Source organism: Diplotaxodon limnothrissa, linkage group LG11 (genome assembly GCF_057381915.1).
Source record: "Diplotaxodon limnothrissa isolate DT_005_m linkage group LG11, D_limnothrissa_male_GT1.1, whole genome shotgun sequence".
Lineage (NCBI taxonomy): Eukaryota > Metazoa > Chordata > Actinopteri > Cichliformes > Cichlidae > Diplotaxodon > Diplotaxodon limnothrissa.
In genome coordinates this window covers 8,582,263-8,601,841 of record NC_140606.1, presented here as the reverse complement: position 1 = coordinate 8,601,841, position 19,579 = coordinate 8,582,263, and the positions used below count along the sequence as shown (strand labels likewise).

Here is a 19,579-nt window from a genome sequence, read left to right as displayed (position 1 = left end):
CTGAACCTATAATGATTTATGTTCATAATATTTTTCTCTGATTATGTGTAAAACTTTAATTCCTAGAAGGTGATATATGGTGACAGATTCGGTCACTCATCAGGCACAGCGTGGTTCTGTAATAGTTATTTACAGTCTGTGTCTAGATGGCAGTTTTAAAAAAGTAAATAATAAGTAAAATGTTTATATCGATAATTACTATGATATTGTACTATTGTGTACTTACTCAGAAATATGATATACAAAATCCCTTTGAATTATAATTGAGCTTCGTTTTACATTAAATTAGCCCTGAGATCATCCAGGTGCTTAATCAAACTGTCACATGATGTGAACTCAGTGATTTCATTTTTTCTATCACACGGTGATTAAAACAAACTCATTCTCTGGATTCTAGTTATTATAATAAACTTTGCTGTAATGCTTTTTTGTTTACATTACAGTATAGGTAACTGAAGCCATTGCTCTTATTTTTTCTGTTTCCTCGTGTTCCTTATACCAACACACCCATCAGCCAGTACCGTTGTTCTGACGATATTTGATGGTTGAGGACTTTGGCACATATCTGTTTATATATATATATATATATATATATATATATATATATATATATATATATATATATATATATATTCAAGATGTCCAGCAGGATAGCATTAGCCTCAGGCACCGTCGTCAAAGTGCAGGCCCGAGTCATGGTATTAAAGCCGGCACTTTCCGTATGTCAGCCTGCTTTACAGCTTAACCCTGCTTAGATCTGCAACAGCCCAGGCAGTGTCGGTGATTTTTTTTTTCTCTGCGTGTCAGCTCTTAAAAAGGCCAAAGCTTATGTGTCACTGTGCAAAAGCGTTCCCATTTCAAACCACCCTTTAAAGAATAATCAAAAGAGGAAGCAGAGTATGATGAAAGTGTAACCATATCTGTACTTCTCTCTCTTTCTCAGTGTCTCACTCTCCTCCTCTTGATCCTGCTTTCAAAGTCTTTTTCTCTGTCTCGCCTTCTCTTTCACTTCCCATGAAAACTTGGAGATGGTTTCCAGGCCCGTGTAGTTATAGCCAAAGATCATACAAGTGCATATGCAAATTTTGATGGTGTGTGTCTTAATGTGTGCGTAACGTGTTAAGATATGCCAAACATATCTTACAGTATAACTTGCTCATGAAACCAGAGGGCTCATAGAGTATCCACCTCTCTAATAAGTGAGACTAAAAATAAGTAGAAGTAGTCTCTCTGACAGAAGTGAGCACACATCCACACACAAGTATCTGGCAACACCTGCTGTCTGCCCCCTGGACCCTGCACCCCTTTGCTTTTCATTAACTAGGCTAGTAAATGGAAAAACACAAAGCAATATTGTTGCTCAAAGTTGTTGCTTGCACTCTTGCCGGCTACTGCTTACTCATCTAAAGGCTTTTGATTTTTATTTGATTTGTTTATTTATTTATTTATGTATTATTTGGGACATTGTACAGCTGGGACTGATCTCCAGTGCTTTTTAAAAAGACTTTAGTATTTAACTGACGAAACCTCAAAGTTTTTTGTTTTTCTGTTTCAGAAAATCACAGTGGTTTTAAATGGATGCTCAGAAATATGTAATGTAATGTATGTAATGTGCATTTTGTAAGACGGTTTAGTGTGTGTGACCAAATGTAGGGTTTTTTTCTTTTTTAAACCAAGGAAAGTATTGTTCACCATGTTCAGGCTTTTCCAGCAACACCCGGAATGTTGCACAATTTTTTTTTCTTCTATTCTTTCCATCACAGTCCAAGTTCTGTAATACTGGCAAAAAAACTGAACTTTTGTGCACTTGGATGGCATAAGACAGGTGCTTGTTTACTGATGGGTGAGGCTGAATTGGCTAACATGATTAATGTTCCCCTCTTTTTTCTGCCTTTTTTCAAGTTGGAGCTGCAGCCCTGCTGTGTATTCCTCCCCAATGACAGCCTCCCTTCTCCGAGCACTATCATCTGTGGCGACATTCCCGGCACTGTGCGTAGCTGGTACCACAACCAGACCAACATGCCTGGGACTCTGGTAGTTTGCCTGCCTCAGATTAGTATCCTCAGTGCTGGGCATAAGTACATGGAACCACTACAGGAGCTCCCCTTTGTGGTCTCAAAGCCCATCTTGGAAGAAGGTAGGTTTTCATACCACATCTAATGAAATCTAAACTTTCATTAGAATTATTGAAATACTCTGGGACATACACCCAGATACACAGTGATGTCAAAAAGAGTGATTTCAAAGCTGAAATTAGAAACACTGGTGGTGATAGATGCATAAGCTAAAATTGGAAATCTTGGGAATTTAATCCCACTTAGTGAGAAAGAAAATATGACTTAATAACTCATTTAATTTTTATTAATAATTAAAATGTATGATTTCACAATAGTAATAGCATATATAATGTCAATTCATCATCATTAGAGTCTTTTCAACACTGAGCAAACCTTTGACCCACTGCTACTCATTTACCATGACAAAAGACAAACAAACTTAAGTAGCGCGACTTTGAGAGATAGATCGTGCACATGTGGTGTGCACACCTGGTGGAGTTGACACAAGCAACACTTAGATGGTTGAGCAATGTTTTCTCTTCAGGAGGAGAAAAAAGGGGGGCACACTTCTTTTCTCCAAACTTTTTAATGACATCAGCATTGGGCATGCAGTTGTAAAAAAACAGAGGAGAAAGAAAAACGACAGCAAAAACAGTGACATCAGCTGCCTTGTCAATGTTGCAGTGAAAATTAACAACCCATGCTTTTAGTAATTCATTCCTACTCTTTGAAATGGTCTTCATCCCTCATATTCAATGCTCGGGATCAAAGCAGCCTGCCAAGGGCGTATTGGTAAAAGTGCTCTTTGTGGCCCTGTGATAATGAACCTGTTCCTCATCCCTGTAAGATGGTACTTCCAGGGTCAGCAAGTTCATTGGTTCAAGCACTCCCAGTGCTGCATGCTGTTTCAGACTCACAGATTTAATATTAGGCCTCAATTTACGCTGTGTTTGTGTATCTGGTTAATGGATGTGGCGTAATCAATTATAGATGAAATAACTATTCAGTATTCCTTTTCTCAGGTTTTCCATTTCACAATAGTAAAAGGTTATGTAATGTCCAAGTTTTTTTTCATGTGCTGGAAAAATGTTTTTACTCAAGCCACACCACTGTCTATTTTGTGGATCCCATATATGGTGGACAATTTAAATAATTGGGTTCCTAAAGGTATCTTAGAATCAGACTCTGTCAAGATCTGGCAAAGCTGCCCTCGCTGGATTTTAACAAAAAGGAAGAAAAATGAGAAGAAGGCCCCCACGTTCCAGGTACTTCAGAACTTGGGAATGACATCACTCCTGAGTAAGCTTGTTCCAAGAAAAGCGAGGAAAAACAGGATTTGTTTTGGTTCTTTGCAAGGTAGAGCGATTCATACATCACTAGCTATACAATATAATACTCGATTATGGGTCCTTAAAAACAGTGCTGCATTCAAAGATAAAGCCCGGTCAGTGCTCTGCTTATTTAGTTGAGTCACAAATACAGTTTACAGTTTTACCTCTTTTTACTTTTACTGCCACCATCTTGGATTGTTAACTCGGGATGGGTGTGGGTGCTCCGACTTTCTGAGTGTGAAATCCAAGTTTAGGGGTTCTGGATTCAAATTCTGACTGAGAATTTGGAAACATCATTCGTTATACCGTGGCGTAAACTGCAAATAATAAAATAATACAAGCTTCTCATTTTTGTTATATATATTTATGCTGTTACCAATCCACAGCATTCCACATGCAAAGTTTAAGTGGCACGATATACCAGGTGATGACCTCGTGGTGAAGTGGTTTACACATTTATTTGGCAAAGTTGCTGGTTCAATTCCAGCTGGAGCCATAAATCATTTTTAGGGTTGTGTCAGGAAGAGCGTACAGCAAAAAATCACTCTGCCAAATGAAACGTACGGAGCTACCCGCTGTGGTGAGCCCTCGTGACCAGGGAACAGCAAAAAGTAGCTGCTTCTTCCTGTAAGAAGTCCAAGCTAGACCTTAGCTCATAGCTTATGATTCATACTAGTTTTAAACTATACAAATATTGAAAATAGACGTGGTTAGACTGAAGAAACATTAGCAAATTTATATTCAGCGAATAAATCTAAGTGACAGATTCTCTCAAAAAGGGAACACAGCACAATCCTTCTTACCTCTAGAGACCAAAATATGCCGAATTCTGTGCTATGGTGTGACACGTGTATATTGGATAAAACTGTTGCCTTTCATATGGCATAAACAATATGGCAGATTTGTAGAAAGATGGTCTATTCGTGTCTTATGGAGAACAATATGTACAAATCAGAAACACCTAGGTTAAATGGGATAACACAGAATCACATATTTTTCCTGAGACCATAGTGAGTGTTTATCTCTTTGCCCTCACGTCACATAATGTCTGTCATCCTTGCATCTCTTTGCCATTTGCAATATACGTACTTGTTTTCATATATCGTTTGCTTTTTCTTTATGTCTAACTCCAGGTGATGCCTTCCCATGGACGATCAGCCTGAGTCAGTTCAGCATATACACATTGTTGGGGCAGCAGCAAAGCCTGAGCCTGTTGGAGCCGATGGGCTGCACTTCCACACTAGCTGTCACATCCCATAAGCTGCAGAGCTCTGCTGAAGCAAGGCACTCCTTTGTAGTGTGCCTCCATGTTGATCTACAGCCCGTCCACGTCAAGTGCTCCAACCCTCAGGTCAGTCAGACAGTCTTTGCAGTCACAAAGTAGTCATTAGAATTACATGTATATTTATACAAATCATCCCCTTGTAAACTTTCCTGAAATATGAACGCACGAACCCTGGCAAGAAGATCCTGCCTCCGCATGATTTTCTGATATAGATTGAGTCCAGTAAACAAACTGCCTCATCTTCTGAACTCGTATAATTTTCATGAAAATGGAAGTGTAAACATGAGAGTGTTGCCTTGTTTGTTTTGGTAAAACATTTTGAGGTCTCAGTCAAGAAGAGTAAGGGATTGCAGTACTCACCATCATTGTTTTACAGCATGTTATTATGTTTTAGTGAGACTGTGATGAATACGGACGTACTGCAAACGGAACATGTTTGTCTCCCAGTTAGGTCCCTGTGTTGTTTTTCATTTCTCTCGTAGAATCACATCTACATGTACCATTACACATGTTTTGTTTTTTCACAATTGAATTAGCTGTATTGAATTAAGTTCCTCTGTAAACACTTAATTGGGTCAACCTTTAGAGCGGTCACACTGTTAAATGTCTTCGACCACAGTGATGAGCCATGGTGATATTGAGGGGAATTGGTACCAGAAACGAATTAAAGGCCTTAATCTGCTTGCGGTGAAAAGTTTCCCAGAGATGAGAAGAACTTTACTGAGGGAAAGTTTCTTTTCTTGCTTCTCTGGTCTCCCCGTCAAGTATGCTGCTGGTGTCTGGCAAAGCCGGGGAGGCTTATTGTGATTATATGATGAGTCATTATTAGTTTTTGGATACCATTATAATAAAAAAAAAATCGTAATTCCTTTGCTCTGTTGTCCCATCTGCTCACCTCCCTCTTCTGTGCAAAATTTCTGACTTGAGGGGGGTAATAAGCTAATGCAGTTTCAAGTCTCACTGTAGCTTTTTAAGAACTGCTGCCAGAGCAACCCCACCCTCGCTAGAACAAAAGAGACCTCACACTACTTGATCGTCTTTCTAATTAGCGTTGCCATCTGGGGGAATATATATGGAGTTGTCAGAATGCTGCACAGTTACTGTACAATAAGTACAATGATTGTTGGATTTTGGGGGTAAAATTACATCTGCCGTTTCAAAACAAATAAATTATCACAGCGCTGATTTTGAGATATTAATACATTTAAAGTAAACAAATAGAAGCAACAAATTTGGCCCCTTAAATTTCCCCACGGCTACTCGGCTGCATGTTTGTCACATTAAGTCAGATTTTCCATTTCCATTACATGATGGATTACTTCATAGCACTAACAAAAGTATTTTTAGACAGTGTGGTGAAACAGTCGAGCCTTCAAGCAAACACCGTGGTGCGTTTTCACAGGTAGCAACTAGTATCGTAGTCGTATTTTGTATTTTTATCTGTGACTGTGACAGTACACGTGAAGATGCAAATTTCCTAATGAATTTTGGATTGTGCAGGTATATAGATTCAACCACGTCCGCAAAAGTGTGAGCAATGAGAAACCAATGCAGTCCATATGACACTTGTATGCCTTTTAGTCTGGACAGGAGGAGTTAAACGTCTCCATATTACTTCAACAAACTGACTGACTGGCTGTCTGAAAGTTGGGGTTACTAGTTGTGCTTTAACATTATCAGGACCACCTTGGAACGAGCGTACACACAGCAACTGTTTGTTTTAACCTTTGGCACATAACTGTACAGCATTTCAATGAACAGATATGCACACATACACACACCTGTTCCCGTGTACACAAGAGTTACCACACATACTCAACAATATGTCATTTTTGTGAAGTTTCTCTATAAACTGCTCCTAGATAAAAGGATACAAACACTCGCCATCTGCACGCTGTCCTGTCCCTCTCCATCTGTGTGTTTTTATGAATGACTGTTGGAAGCCTCTGTTCAGTCTCCAGTTTGTAGTACTGCACCCTAACAGGCCTCCTGATCTGCAGATGACAGGCCTTTGGAGAATCCAGGCCTCCAAATGTTCCCCAACTCATGAAATGTTGCATCTGTATTATAAGCTCATGTAAGCGTGTGTGTGTGTGCATGTTTTTCATGGCCCAACCTACCCTAATAGCAGTAGCTGAGCTAAACTGTCTAACCCTGCTAAGCAGAAGTATCAGCAGCAGCAAATTGACATAGGACAGGGTAAATAACAGAGGGAAGGTAGGAGATGAAGAATGAAGATCAATGATGAAAGGGTGGATGGAAAGGAGTTCAAGCTCTGCTTAGGTTTCATCGTAAAATTAAGGACAAGTCTTTATCCCAGATGCTAATACAGAGGTCACGTAACAACCCTGTCATTCATTTTCGTGTTGATCTCACTGTGCACACATTTTCCCTTTTTTTTCCCCCTTTGCTCAGCAGTCTTCAGTCTTTTCTTCCACATCTGCTACTGAGTGCAGTAGGCCTTGTTGTGCTTGATTGGAGTTCCAGGCCCCAACTCTCAGAGAAGGGAGCACGGTGCCGTACCTCCCCTGCCGGCAGTGCAGTTTGGTTGGGTATGGCAAACAGCTGTTGGCCCTGTCCCTGGACAGCGGCTGAATCGGCGTAGCAGCTCTTCCTGGACATGTTTGAAATGGTGCAGCTGTAATGTATTGTGGTGCTTCTAATTTGATTTATGATTATTTGTGGAAGACCTCCCTGCAATGTGTGCGCTAACAGGAGAGCATGTGTGCGAGCGAGACTCTGAGAGTAAAAATGTGCTCAGAGTCTATTTCGTATGTGTGCTCATGTGCCTGTGCACCTTTAAGTTTAAGGGACCCTCAGTGGTGGGGGCTGCGGGCTTAGCTGGCTGCAGAAGCGAAGCATTTGAAATCCAGAAATTAGCTCACTGTGAAAGCGTGTTGCTTTTCTCCCTTCTTTCCTCCTAAAAAGCACCAAGTGAATGCATGAATAACCGAAAGCATCACATCACATTCCCCTGCTTTCGTCTCATGTTTTCCACTCTTTTTTTTTTTTTTTGGCTTTGTTGTTGTTTAAAGCTAAGGCTCTTTTCAATGCGAACACATGATAAATAGCTGAGAACACTTGACGCAGAGCCTTCAGTTTTTCCTAATCGTGGTGAGTTTTTAGCAGGAAATTGATGACAGAATTTAACTTTCCTCTGAGGGTGTTTCTTTGGAAGTTTTGTTGTTATGGATAACAAATTGCACAGTGAAGCACGTGTGTAAGCATGCTGCGCCTCGCAAAGTGTGACCCATCGAACAGAAACACCAACGCATAGGTTTTACATCATTTTTGAGAAACGAGGCCTCTCTGAGTGACAAGTACAGAAGTATGTTAAGTCAGAGAGTGAAAGAATGAGAATGATAGAAGTCCATTTCTGGCTAATATTTCCTCTTTCTCCCTTTCCTTCTCTCTCAGCTTTTACTAGGTTTAGTGTCACATAACAACAAAGCTGCCAAGCCAAATCATGGTAATGGCCTCAGAAGTCAGAACTACATGAGAACTCCCCAGTGCAGCTGTTTGAGTCAGACCTTGGCAAAAAAAAATATACATTTGAATTTGGTTTTGACTACTTGTGGTGTGTTAGGGTTATCTTTTGAGGCACTCAGTTGGCACAGAATACTTTTCAGAGTATAGAAGCTAATTGGGAAAACTGAATGATACGTGTTTAATATGTTCTCAGTTTCCAAACAAGTGCTGTTAAACAAGCGGATGATGCAACATAGTGATAAACAGTCCTCACTTCCCATTCAAAATGAGTGTTTTTTCCCCCCAAACAGAGAAACCAAAAATTGTTTCGCTGGTAGACTGTCTTTATAATTGTTTTCAACCATAATTACAAAATACAAAACTAACGTTCTCTGTTTATCTCTGCTTGGTTCACCCTCCAGGTTCAGTTGTTGTATGAGCTCTTCCTCAGCTGGAGCTCAACGTGGGCTCGTCTCCAGAGGCATGGCATTTTGCGTCAGACGTCCAACATCCCAGATCCGCCTGCCGGTGCCGCTCCATCCTCCCCTGTACGCAGCAGCGCTGGCACCGCCCTGCCTGACACCAGCACCTGCAGTCCTTCTGCAGACTTTGGCTCCCCCACTGAGGTTGGAGTTTCTCACAGTTACACTTTTTATTATGTCAATTCAGAGTTTATATGAGTTATGGGAATCATCTGCTCATCTACACTGTTTTTGGTTTTTTTTTCATCCAGACAAACCTCTTTTCATAATCGGGGGGAAAAAACACATGAAATGGTCCATTATTTCATTCACTCATTCATTCAGTTGAATGTCTGTCCATACATAGCACTGGCTTAGTCACTTATGAACTTTGCCTTTGTCAGAATCAGTGTTCCAGCTTTAATGTTGTGTTACTTTTTTAATATGCGACCTAATGACAGCCTGCCAGCACCCATCTTTTCTCAGCTAGCTGCTGTGAGTCATGCAGTAACAAATGCCATTTAAGCCATTGTTGTATACATAATTCTGGTGCTGATTTACAATAAGTGCAAATATTGTTATTTTATTGTTATGAGTAGCTGAGTCAGTCTTAACACACGTGACAAAAAATGTTTTGTTTCTGGAAAAATTTTAGAGGTGGAAAAGTATAAATCACTGCTTGTGTTTCTTACATGATTTTTTCTTACTCAGTGAGGTTTTATACTCCAGGCTAGGCAGAGAGTGCTGTTTGATTCGTTTAAGCTCAGCCTTGATTGAGGATAAACTTGCCTCTTAACTGGGGGAAAATAGTTACCTGTTGTTACATTTTTTTACTCAGATTAAAAATCAAACCCAGACATAAGTTTGAAATGTAGCAGTGCATATGCATGTGCAATAACGAAGGCTATTAAAGTCATATTTTCTTAGGGAGTAGCCTCAAATATAATTTTTTTCCCTTTTGTCTCTAGATGGTTGTGGCAGTTATCCCAGCTTTAGTTAATGTGGCAGGAGTTTTTCCTGCTGTGTAATACTCTTGCAGCAGCAATCAGTGCTGGGGATCCATGGCCTTGGGGCCACCAGGACACTGGATAATATGTCTATGTGTGTTTTTGTGAAGCATAAATATAGCATTTATAAAAATGATAGTGAGTGCGGGTCAGTGTTGGCATAGTGGAAACTAGTCTAGGCTATAATAGTGTTCGACCAGCAGCTGCCTGTCACCACTGTGGGGCCCCAGGGATCGCAATACAACCACCATACTGGCCTAAGAGGCAATAGCGTGTACATGCTTATGAAAAAAAGTGTTTCATATGTCAGTGTGCATCTGTGCCTACATGTGGGTGTTCTTGCGTCATTTGTGGAACTTGGAGAAGTGGCAGCAGTTCAGTAGAACTGGGAAGAACCTGGTATAGTGCCTCTATAGCAAGGCCACGGTGGCCCCTGACAGCCCACTTGTCACTGTTTACCTAAGTACAAACACTGGTAGAAGTGTTTAGTCCTCTGGGAGGCCGAGTGATTGAGCAAGAATGTAGGAGCTGTTTTGATAAGTCTCAGCAGTAGTGGCGGCAGTCTCCCCCCAACACCCCACCCTTTCTTTCTCTAGCTACATTCACATTACACCCACAAAAACCTCTGCCCTACTGTCCTCCCAGATATTTTCTTCCCCATTTGTGTAAAAATATAAAGCAATCTACTCATACTTCTGTATTTTGTAAACAAGTGTTCTACTAGTATTTATTAATTTACACAGCATAGTATTTAATAAACAGACATTCCCCTTTCAGCCATTTTATTGTTTCGCCACACTTTTCTGTTCATCGTACCTTTTAGCTCTCTTTCCTCTGATGGTGATTTTAATCTGTTGAGATTTTTTTTACAACTTTTGTCGCCAACTTGTGTGGCTCGCCTGACCACCAGTAGTTTACCTGCACTATTAGGAGCGATGATTCTCTAATAATGACTCACTGCATTAAAGCAACAGTGTTAAATTTTCCAAGGGGGTAACTTCTGCTAAGTTTTGCTGGAGTTGTTTGTTAGAAAGTAAATAGTTCCTGCATGAAACTGGTCACAACGAGGTTTAAAAGTTTAACCAATTAATGATTTCTGGAAACACTGCCACTGTGTTTTAAGCATTATTCGAGCACCACGAGGCAAAGAGAAAGCAGACATGTCTACCATTAGCAGTCAACGATCCAGATTCTCTTCTTTTGCTTTCTCCATGTCTGTAATTACTTGTCACCCTATTCTGTCTTTCCTCCATGTACCCCCAAGCATTCTGCTCTCCCTCTTCTTATTCTTCACTGCTTCTCTATCTAAAGTGGTATCAAGCAGCACTCTTATTTCTTTCTGTGCTATTTTCAGTCTGAAAGTTTCCTTTTCCTCTCCTTCAAATTATCCTTCCACCTGTGCCTGAGCCATTCTCTTTTTAATTCTTTTTTTTTTTTCAAAATCATCCTTTTCCTTCTTCCTTTGACACTTCCCAGCCTGCTGTTGTCTTCCAATGTTTGGGTCTCTCTGATGAGCAAAGACAAACTCTGCAGAGAAAATAAACCCGGATCCTCAGCCCGTTTATAGCACAGAGGCCCAGGAATTAAACTGTATACTTTACAACTTGGCTTGCGGAGGTGTGGGAAAATACTTCTAGAAAGTGTGTGATTGTTTGGGGCCCTGATCTGGCAGTTCAGGGACGTAGCAGAGCCCACCTTCACCAAAACCACACCAAGACCTCACTTTGATAAGACACTAAAAATAACTTTTACCCTGGCTTTTTTTGTTTGTCAGTTTAAAAAAAAAAAAGATATATCATTATTATTTTTGAATTCCCCTTTTTCACCCTTAAAAATAAAGATGTTTTTAATATGTGTTGTATAGTTAAAGTCTAACTTATTTCCCCCTTGTTTAAAAATGACAGTACATGTACTAAATGTTTTATAATATATAGACAGTACTTTTTTCATGGAATTTGACATGGCAGAAAAGAATGACATTAAAATGCTCATAATTACTTGTTACTTGTGACTGTTGTGGTTTACACGAGGAGAAGCTTTCTAAAGATGACAGCAGTAGTTCTGGCCTGGAAGCTTTAAGCAGTCGAGTGTCCAATGCTCGCACACAACCACGCTGCAGTACATGGTGGTTGGTTCCCACAGCGCCAGCAACTGGCTCCTGTTTCCACACATGATGTTACAGAGACTAATCCTACCAAATGGTTAGAACTGTAAACTAAACAATCCCAACCACACACACACACACACACAGAGCCATATTTTGACTTCATCTCAACAATAATTAGTCCCCAAATGGCAGTTGACACCAGAATATCTCTCATTGAGACTGACTGAACACCATTACTGCTAGTCTCATATTACTCACTGCCAATCAGCGATATTACACACTCAGAAAGACGGACACACATTCACATATGTGCTTGACAGATTAGTTTGATGAAGACACTTAATGATACTTTTAGAGTCATTATTTAAGTAAATTAAACACAAAGAGATTTAGTGTAGTTAGCACTGTGGCATTTATGCAATAATAATGGTATTTAAGTTCCCGATTTTCAGTGGGTTTGATTGTTTTTTTTTTAGTTACATAAGTGTATGTATAGCTATTTTATCAAAGGTAGGAATTAAATCCTCATCTTCTTAGATTAGTTCACGCCTGTGTTTTGTTGCTTTCCTTTTCTTACAGTGTGAACTAGTGTGTGAAGCACATGCTTCTCATCAGTTCCTAGTGGTCCCCATACACTGTGACGTTGCATCTATTTTTGAATCGACATAATCCTTAATTTATTTATATTATTGTCATCCGTTCTTATCATGCTCTGCTGTCAACCAGCCTTAACTGTGTGATTAAATTAAATTTGCAAATTAGTTTCGCGCCCTCATCCCTCCCCCCAGCTGTGGAAAGAGGACATAGTTTCCTCATCTGGATCCTCTTTACAACACTGTAATCAGCATAGCAGCTGTGGGGTTTCTAATTGAGATGGTTGATAACCTCCTCACCAAACAGAGCCACGGTTGATAACCATGACACAATCTGTCATTACCACACTGCGATGGGAGAAGCTGCGGAAAAAATGAAACTCCTAATTGCAATATTGTTTGTTTGTAGGCTTTTCACTTTCCAAGCGAGCCGCACAGATACTGTACACGTTTGGAAAACATATTTACCAGGAAGAGACTGAGAAATAAAAATGTCCCCAGTGCTGTCATCTTCGTTGAATTGCCAAATCCCCAGTAAGGAGTTGAGAGCTCACAGAAGGCATCCTGCTCCACCGCATCCTGCTTGCTTTTCAGCTTCACTCCCCCCCCCCCCCCCCCCCCACCATTCCCGCCCCCACCTCCGGTCTTCACTTCCCATTCTCTCCCAGGCTGCAAGACGTGTGTGTCCTGGCGCACTTGAGTGAAAGGAGGCCATGTGGGTGCTGGTGGCTTACTTTGGGGTTAACACCGGTGACAGCTTTGCACAATGCACCCCCCCACCCACCTCCCGACATACACACGTTTCTCTGTTCTGCGTGGGGTTCTGCTCACCAGACACTGATGTCATCTATGCACTAAAAGGCTCAATATTTGGTGGTTGCTTTGTTATGGCTACATGCACAGCGACAACACTTTCAAACATACACATTCACCAAACACATGGACAAACACATGCACTCAAGCAGACAGTCCTCGATGATGATGGGAAACAAACAGGAATTTTAAGTCAAATGCTCTTTGAGTTTTTTCTTCTTCTTATTTGGTTGTGTTTAGTTGTTATATCTTTTAGCAAATTATGTAGTATATTGGCTGAAATGTGCTTTGTAATTGGCTAATTGACATTTTAAGTGACAGGAATTTCTCTCCTTATCTGTACTAGATTTATTGGACAAACATCAGAATTCAATATTGTGTGAATTACATTATGGTCCTCAAGCTTGCTGGCTGGTTACCATTTTATTCTGTCCAACAAAACAGTTCTGCTTTGGCTCTCTAGGGCGACTCGGTGACTGCAGGAGATGACGGTCCGTTTGCAGACACGGTGACACTGGAGCAGAAAACTAGCAGCATTGGTGGAACCAGTGGGAAGGTCAGCCTTTGGATGCAGTGGATGTTGCCCAAGGTCACAGTTAAACTGTTTGCTCCTGATCCCACTGCCAAAAAGACAGGTAACTGACCTTAACATCAATTCTCTGCTGAATGTTGCAAACTTTAGGTGTTAAGTTAATGACTTTCTGCTCTAAACACATGATATGTGTTAGATGTCTGTCTGTGTGTGTTAAATAGCTGAAAAAGAAGCAGGGGAGCATTAGCATTAACAGCACCACATCCGACTACACAAAAACATGTTTAGTAACTGTTATTAAAAATGTCTGTGAAGGTTCTCAATCATCCAGCTCATCGTAGTCTAAGGAGCTTTGAAAGAAGAAAGAAAAGCGTCTTGACTTCTTTAATTTTCTTGAAGACGTTTCACCTCTCAGCCGAGAAGCTTCTTCAGTTCATCCCAAATACCAAATTAACAACGTAGTGTATGCTGTACAGTGTAGCGAGGAATGCTCAGACCTCTACACTGGAGAGATCAAACAGCCATTTCATAAACGCACAACAGATGACTCACCTCGACAAGACTCGGCTGTTCATCTACATCTAAAGGACAAAGGACATCCTCTTTTGAGGATGCCAATGTTCACATTTTGGACAGATGGTTTGAAAGGGGAGTGAAAGAAGCCATCTATGTCCACTGTAGACGACCATCTTTGAACAGAGGCGGTGGTTTACAACACCAACTGTCTGCCATCTATAATCCAGTTTTGCGATCCCTTTTCAGATGCCTTAATGCCCACTCACATCGTGGGCCATTTGACCTCAGAAAGTCACATGATAGGGTGGGGCTAGGTCACCCGAAACCTTGGCTGATTGTGACCCACACCCGTTTTTACACCTTGGCTTGTGTGATTAGGCAGGGTGATTAAGCATCTGGACTACCCTGAGTCCAGATGCTTTTCTTTCCAAGCTCCTTAAAATGTTATCGAAATTATACAATAAAACAAGTGTAAAAGAGGGGGAAGGTTTTTCATGAAAATGCTTCAGTTTGATGGCAAAAGAACCAAACAGGACAGGCGAAAAGAAAAATAAAAGTTTCATTTTGCTGTGTATGAGAGCAAAACAGTATTCAAAGGTTTTATATATTAACACTTAAAAGGATCGGTGCCCGCCTGCTTTCTCAGTCATATGTTAAGCTCTAAGAAGGGAAAGGCAGCTGGAGAGGAGGGGGGTGGAGGGGAAAGATAAATAAATAAATGGGTGATGAATCCCAAGCGAACTGCCTCTTTGTCCCTTTAAATTTACTGGGGCGATGAAAGGCTAGATTCACCTTTAATTGGTGGCTGTAATATTTAGCATCTGCCAACCAGATCACCCAGCTTAAGGTCTTTAATAGTGGAAATGGAATGTTTTTGAGGACCTCACAGAGATGGTTTGATTTAAAGACATCCTAAATAGGCATTACTTTGGATTTTGGCTTAATATGTGCCATCTGAGTTGCAAAATGATCTTACCCGTGGATTTTCTGTGTGCAGCACATTAAGTATTTAATTGAAAGCAACAATTGTGCACATGCAGTTTTTTTTTTTTTTTAGACGCTTGTTATCACAAATGCATTCTTGGAGATAAACCACATATAAGACTGCGAAAAACTGTTATGATGTAATGTTTTTCAGCTGCAAAGGAAATCACATTCTTGTCTTTCCAGAGAAATGGAAAAATAGCCGTTCCAGACGTATTGGTTTTCCGGTATAATGTTATGCTTTTATGTGCTGGAAGTTTAGAGGTAGAAATTGAAGCGTGAGTGTTTAGAGGCTTTTGCTGAAGGCACAAATCAGTGGTACACTTTCTGCCTTTCAAGATGAGCCATTCTAAGATGAAGGGACTAAGGGTTTCCAGTACTCTCACAGGGTGGGTTTAGAAAACTCATATATCAATATCAGCACTGTGTTGGAGACTATGACTTTTTGAGTATCAAACAACTTGGGAGAGGCTTTTTTTCCACGCGGTATCCACAATAAAGCTGACAAGCCTTGTGTTTCAATATTAATAAGCTATTAGGAACATCTACATTTCTCAGAATTACCACAAGGCAACAGTACAACAGCAACCATAGTTTCAGATGTACAATGTCCAATTTCCCAAGCTAGTCTGTGATTGTGGGACTTTCTCAGTGGAAACAATGAGAGCGACTCAACAGTTAAGCTCACAAGCTCGGTTCAGTACAAAGTTAATCAGTCCTTCTATGAACCTTACTCACTTTGCCTGCAGTGGGTGAATTTTGTTTGCACACAAGGTGCTCAGAGGTACACACATGCAACCTTAGGAATACACACAGAAGAGTCCACAGGCTTTTCAATATTGTGTAAATACACATTCACCCTCTCTTTCCTCATTAAGACAGATTGAGGGTTCTGGGGCCAGTTGGATATCGTGTTAAACTGAGAAGATGCTTTGCCTTCTGAAATACAAACAGAGCACTGAAACACAGCCAGGCATACCAATACAAATGCTGCATGCGTTTGCACATTTTTCTGGGTGTGTGTGTGTGTGTGTGTGTGTATATCTGTGTGGCTTCAGTCTTGATCAGCAACACTGGTCTAGCTTCAAAAACACACTGAGCATCCACTGTGCAGGAACTGACCACAGCAGGATTATGGCCAAAGGCAAGACCTGGATAGGCTAATGAAATTCACTCGCACAGATTAAACTTCCTCTCATGCAGTCCAAGTTCAGCTGTAATGCCTGTTTGTGAAGTGCTAGGCTGGCCACAGAATATTGCAAACTAAGAGTTGATACAAATTTGAGCTTCTTGGTAAATGTATGTCTTTATTATTATATTATATTCTCTTTTGTTTTTGTCTTTCTGCCAGAGATCTGCGTCATCAGTGAACTAGAAGACCTGAGTGCCTCTGTGGATGTCCAAGATGTCTATACAAAGATCAAATGTAAAGTTGGCAGCTTCAACATCGACCACTACATATGCAGGTACGAAGGGATCTACTGCATGTAAAGAGACAGAGCAAATTAAAGGAAAAGCCTGAACCCCCGGCACCTTACAGCAAGGATATCTGATGTTCTGTTCTGTTGTTGTCATCTTACTAAGGAGCTTTGTTGATTTTTCCCTGGATAGGTCTGTATAGGTTTTTCCCCCCCACAAATTTTTAGCCTGCAAGCTTTTGTAGTAAATGTTGTAAGTAATTTATGTAGACTCAACTGCAGTAAAACCTGGGATCCCACATTTATCCACCAGGACACCATGCAGCCCCCTTACGCTTGTGCTTTTGCAATCCCACACACACTTTTACCACCAGTACTGCCACTTTGGTCTGTTCCCACTTCTGCTCATATAATTTTCTGGATTATCGCCTCAACGTCCTTGTCTTTCCAGACAGCTGTTGTGGTGTTGACCACAGACTAACAGACAGATGGACCGACTGACTAGATAGACGCGCGGAATGGATTCTGGGCCGGCCCAACTCACAGAGCGGTAGTTCAGTCAGTCCGTCAGTCATTTTCTTTCTGTCTGCGGTGTCTGAATTGATTCACAGAAACATTAACACGTTGTTAGGGGAGGAAAACCACTGGGCGACATTCCACTGCATCTTTATGGTAATATCTCCCCATGTCAAGTTACAGTCACAATGGGCTAATTTAGCTCTGGGTTCTGAAATGATGAAAGAAAATACTGTAGCATAGAGCAGCTTGAAATGAAAGTACAGATTTTTTCCCATGCCCCACATACATGTGTCTCCCATTAATTGAAGAGGGACGTTATTTTCAGTGTCTAAATCCTTAGTTTTCTCTCTCCGTGCTACGATCTCATACCTCGGCGATAAACTCAGCAGTTCCAAAGGCATGTTTTGTACGTGCCTGAAGTCTTGTTCTGTTGGGAAGAGACCGCTTAGCAGGAGGCAATTCCCCCCGTCTCTGTCTGAGGAGATAATGAAACAGCGATCTGCTGCATGTTGCATCCAGCGGGCAGACTATTTTTGTGTGTATTTTGCAGTGTGTGTTCATAAGTGTCGGTGTAGATACACCCCTGTAAGTGTCTTATGCTCTGATCGAGCCAGACAGCAAAAGAGAGATTGATCTTCATGGGCCCTGAGCCTGTACTGGACCCCATCATTAGCAATCAACGGTCTCACCATCGATATGATAATAGCTATCGATGCTGATTTGCCAGATTTTAAAATCATCTTATCTGGATCTTGGGCATGTCACTACAGGTCAAAGAGGGACTGAGTTGATTGCCTTGGCTGTGAACCTGACTGTCTAACAGGCGTCTCACAGACCTCCCTGTTTTGCTGTAGCTGGTTAATTTATATTCCGTCAGGCCACATGTGTTCTGTACAGTATTGAGTAACAGTTTAAGCCAGGACCAAGTCAGTGGTTAGACATTTTTAGAGAGTGAAGATGCTTTGGGTCATTATATCGTGCGGTTCTGCTCTCCACAGGTGTGTGTCTAATTGCTTCTGAGGCAGCGCCAAGCCTAATCTTTTTACTAGACCTCTATGCCTTCCTAAGTAGATAATAAGTCAATTTTCTCATTTCTAGGTTATTTCAGTTTAATGTGAATTAAACAACATGGTCCCAACACACTTTCACTGAACAATGTTCTGGCAGGCAGAAGCACTTCATTATCCAAGCCAGGTTACAGTCATGGCTGTTTAGGACACAGTGGAGGACCTCTGGGCTGCGGGCCCAATCTAATCCCTGTCATCCACAAATACAAGAGAGCCCACATCCAGTGGAGTCCATATTAATCATTCTGAACAGATAATTGTTTGGTATTTCATCACCCAACCCAGGTTATTTGTGTGCAGTGGGTTAGATTAGATCCAGCTTGACAGAGAAAATGCCTCATCTGGCCTTAGCTATCTCACTGCTGGAAAATGAATGGAAAGTTAGATAGGGCAAGTAAATATGGGAGGTAAATATATAACTGAATTCGTGATTGTATCAAAATTGGAGTTAGACAGAAAAAGTGAGCAGGAGGGAAAGAAAATGACAGAAGTAGTCTGTAGGGAGGACAAATTAGGTGGGTGTTGCACCTCATCGGTACTGGGCTCACTTATTATAAAGCTGAGGAGGGAAACTGAAGTGAGATGAAGGCAAAAAGGCGGCAGAGTGGTAGACTCTGTAAGACTATTTGCCATGTTGTCGGAAAGACGTACATTTAACTGTTGCACAGAGATGCTCCCGAGATACAGTGCACCCTTATTCACTCTGTTGAGCATCTCACGCAAATTGGAGCTGATGTCTTCCAGCTGTTCTACAAATAGGAGGCAGCGAAGGATGACTGGATGGAAGCTTAGAGGGAGAAAAGAGAGACGAGGAGCTGTGGGGGGTCCGTGTGTCGATTAGTTACTCTCACAAGTGAGAGAGCAGATTACAAAGATATATTCGCACAAGTGTGCAAAGAAAGAACATGCACACTATGTAACAATGCAGGGAACACACAGAAACACACTCACCGCTGGGACCATTCCTCTCTCGCTGAACTCTCAGTATACTAATGGGGTGTAATGAAGTGAGAGGTGGGCAAGGTGAGTGAGAGGGTTACTAAAAGGAAAGATGCTGATGGTATTGAACCATTTCCACTGTGCGAAGCATTTTGCCATAATGTATTGTGCACCATTTGATACTGTTTGTGTGTGTTTCACATTCTCCAGATTTGGGGTAGTTTTTTATGTTTTTTTTTTTTTTTTGTGGTACTGCAAATTGAGAATGGTAATTGTTGTGTTGTTATGTCTGCGTTCATGTTATTTGTGGTTTCTGCTTCTTATGTATGGCTATAGTAATAAATGAAAAGATCAAATATTCTTAGTATATAAAATTTATAGGGGTGTGTAACTCTAGTATCTCAAAGGTTGATAAAAATGTTAGCATCGGCCTGTGGTTCACTTTTGTATTTTGCCATTGATGAGACATTTTCAGGCCCTGG

General features: G+C 41.0%; 1 protein-coding gene across 1 annotated transcript in view; it reads left to right on the top strand.

The window, feature by feature from the left end:
• The window catches only part of vps13b (vacuolar protein sorting 13 homolog B), a 299,690-nt gene that overhangs the window by 152,237 nt on the left and 127,874 nt on the right, over nucleotides 1-19,579 (top strand). Inside the window, exons 23-27 of the mRNA XM_085366137.1 lie at nucleotides 1,903-2,137; nucleotides 4,522-4,739; nucleotides 8,564-8,767; nucleotides 13,586-13,757; nucleotides 16,506-16,620. Coding sequence (XP_085222263.1) covers nucleotides 1,903-2,137; nucleotides 4,522-4,739; nucleotides 8,564-8,767; nucleotides 13,586-13,757; nucleotides 16,506-16,620 — 944 coding nt within the window. The remainder of the gene's footprint in view (nucleotides 1-1,902; nucleotides 2,138-4,521; nucleotides 4,740-8,563; nucleotides 8,768-13,585; nucleotides 13,758-16,505; nucleotides 16,621-19,579) is intronic.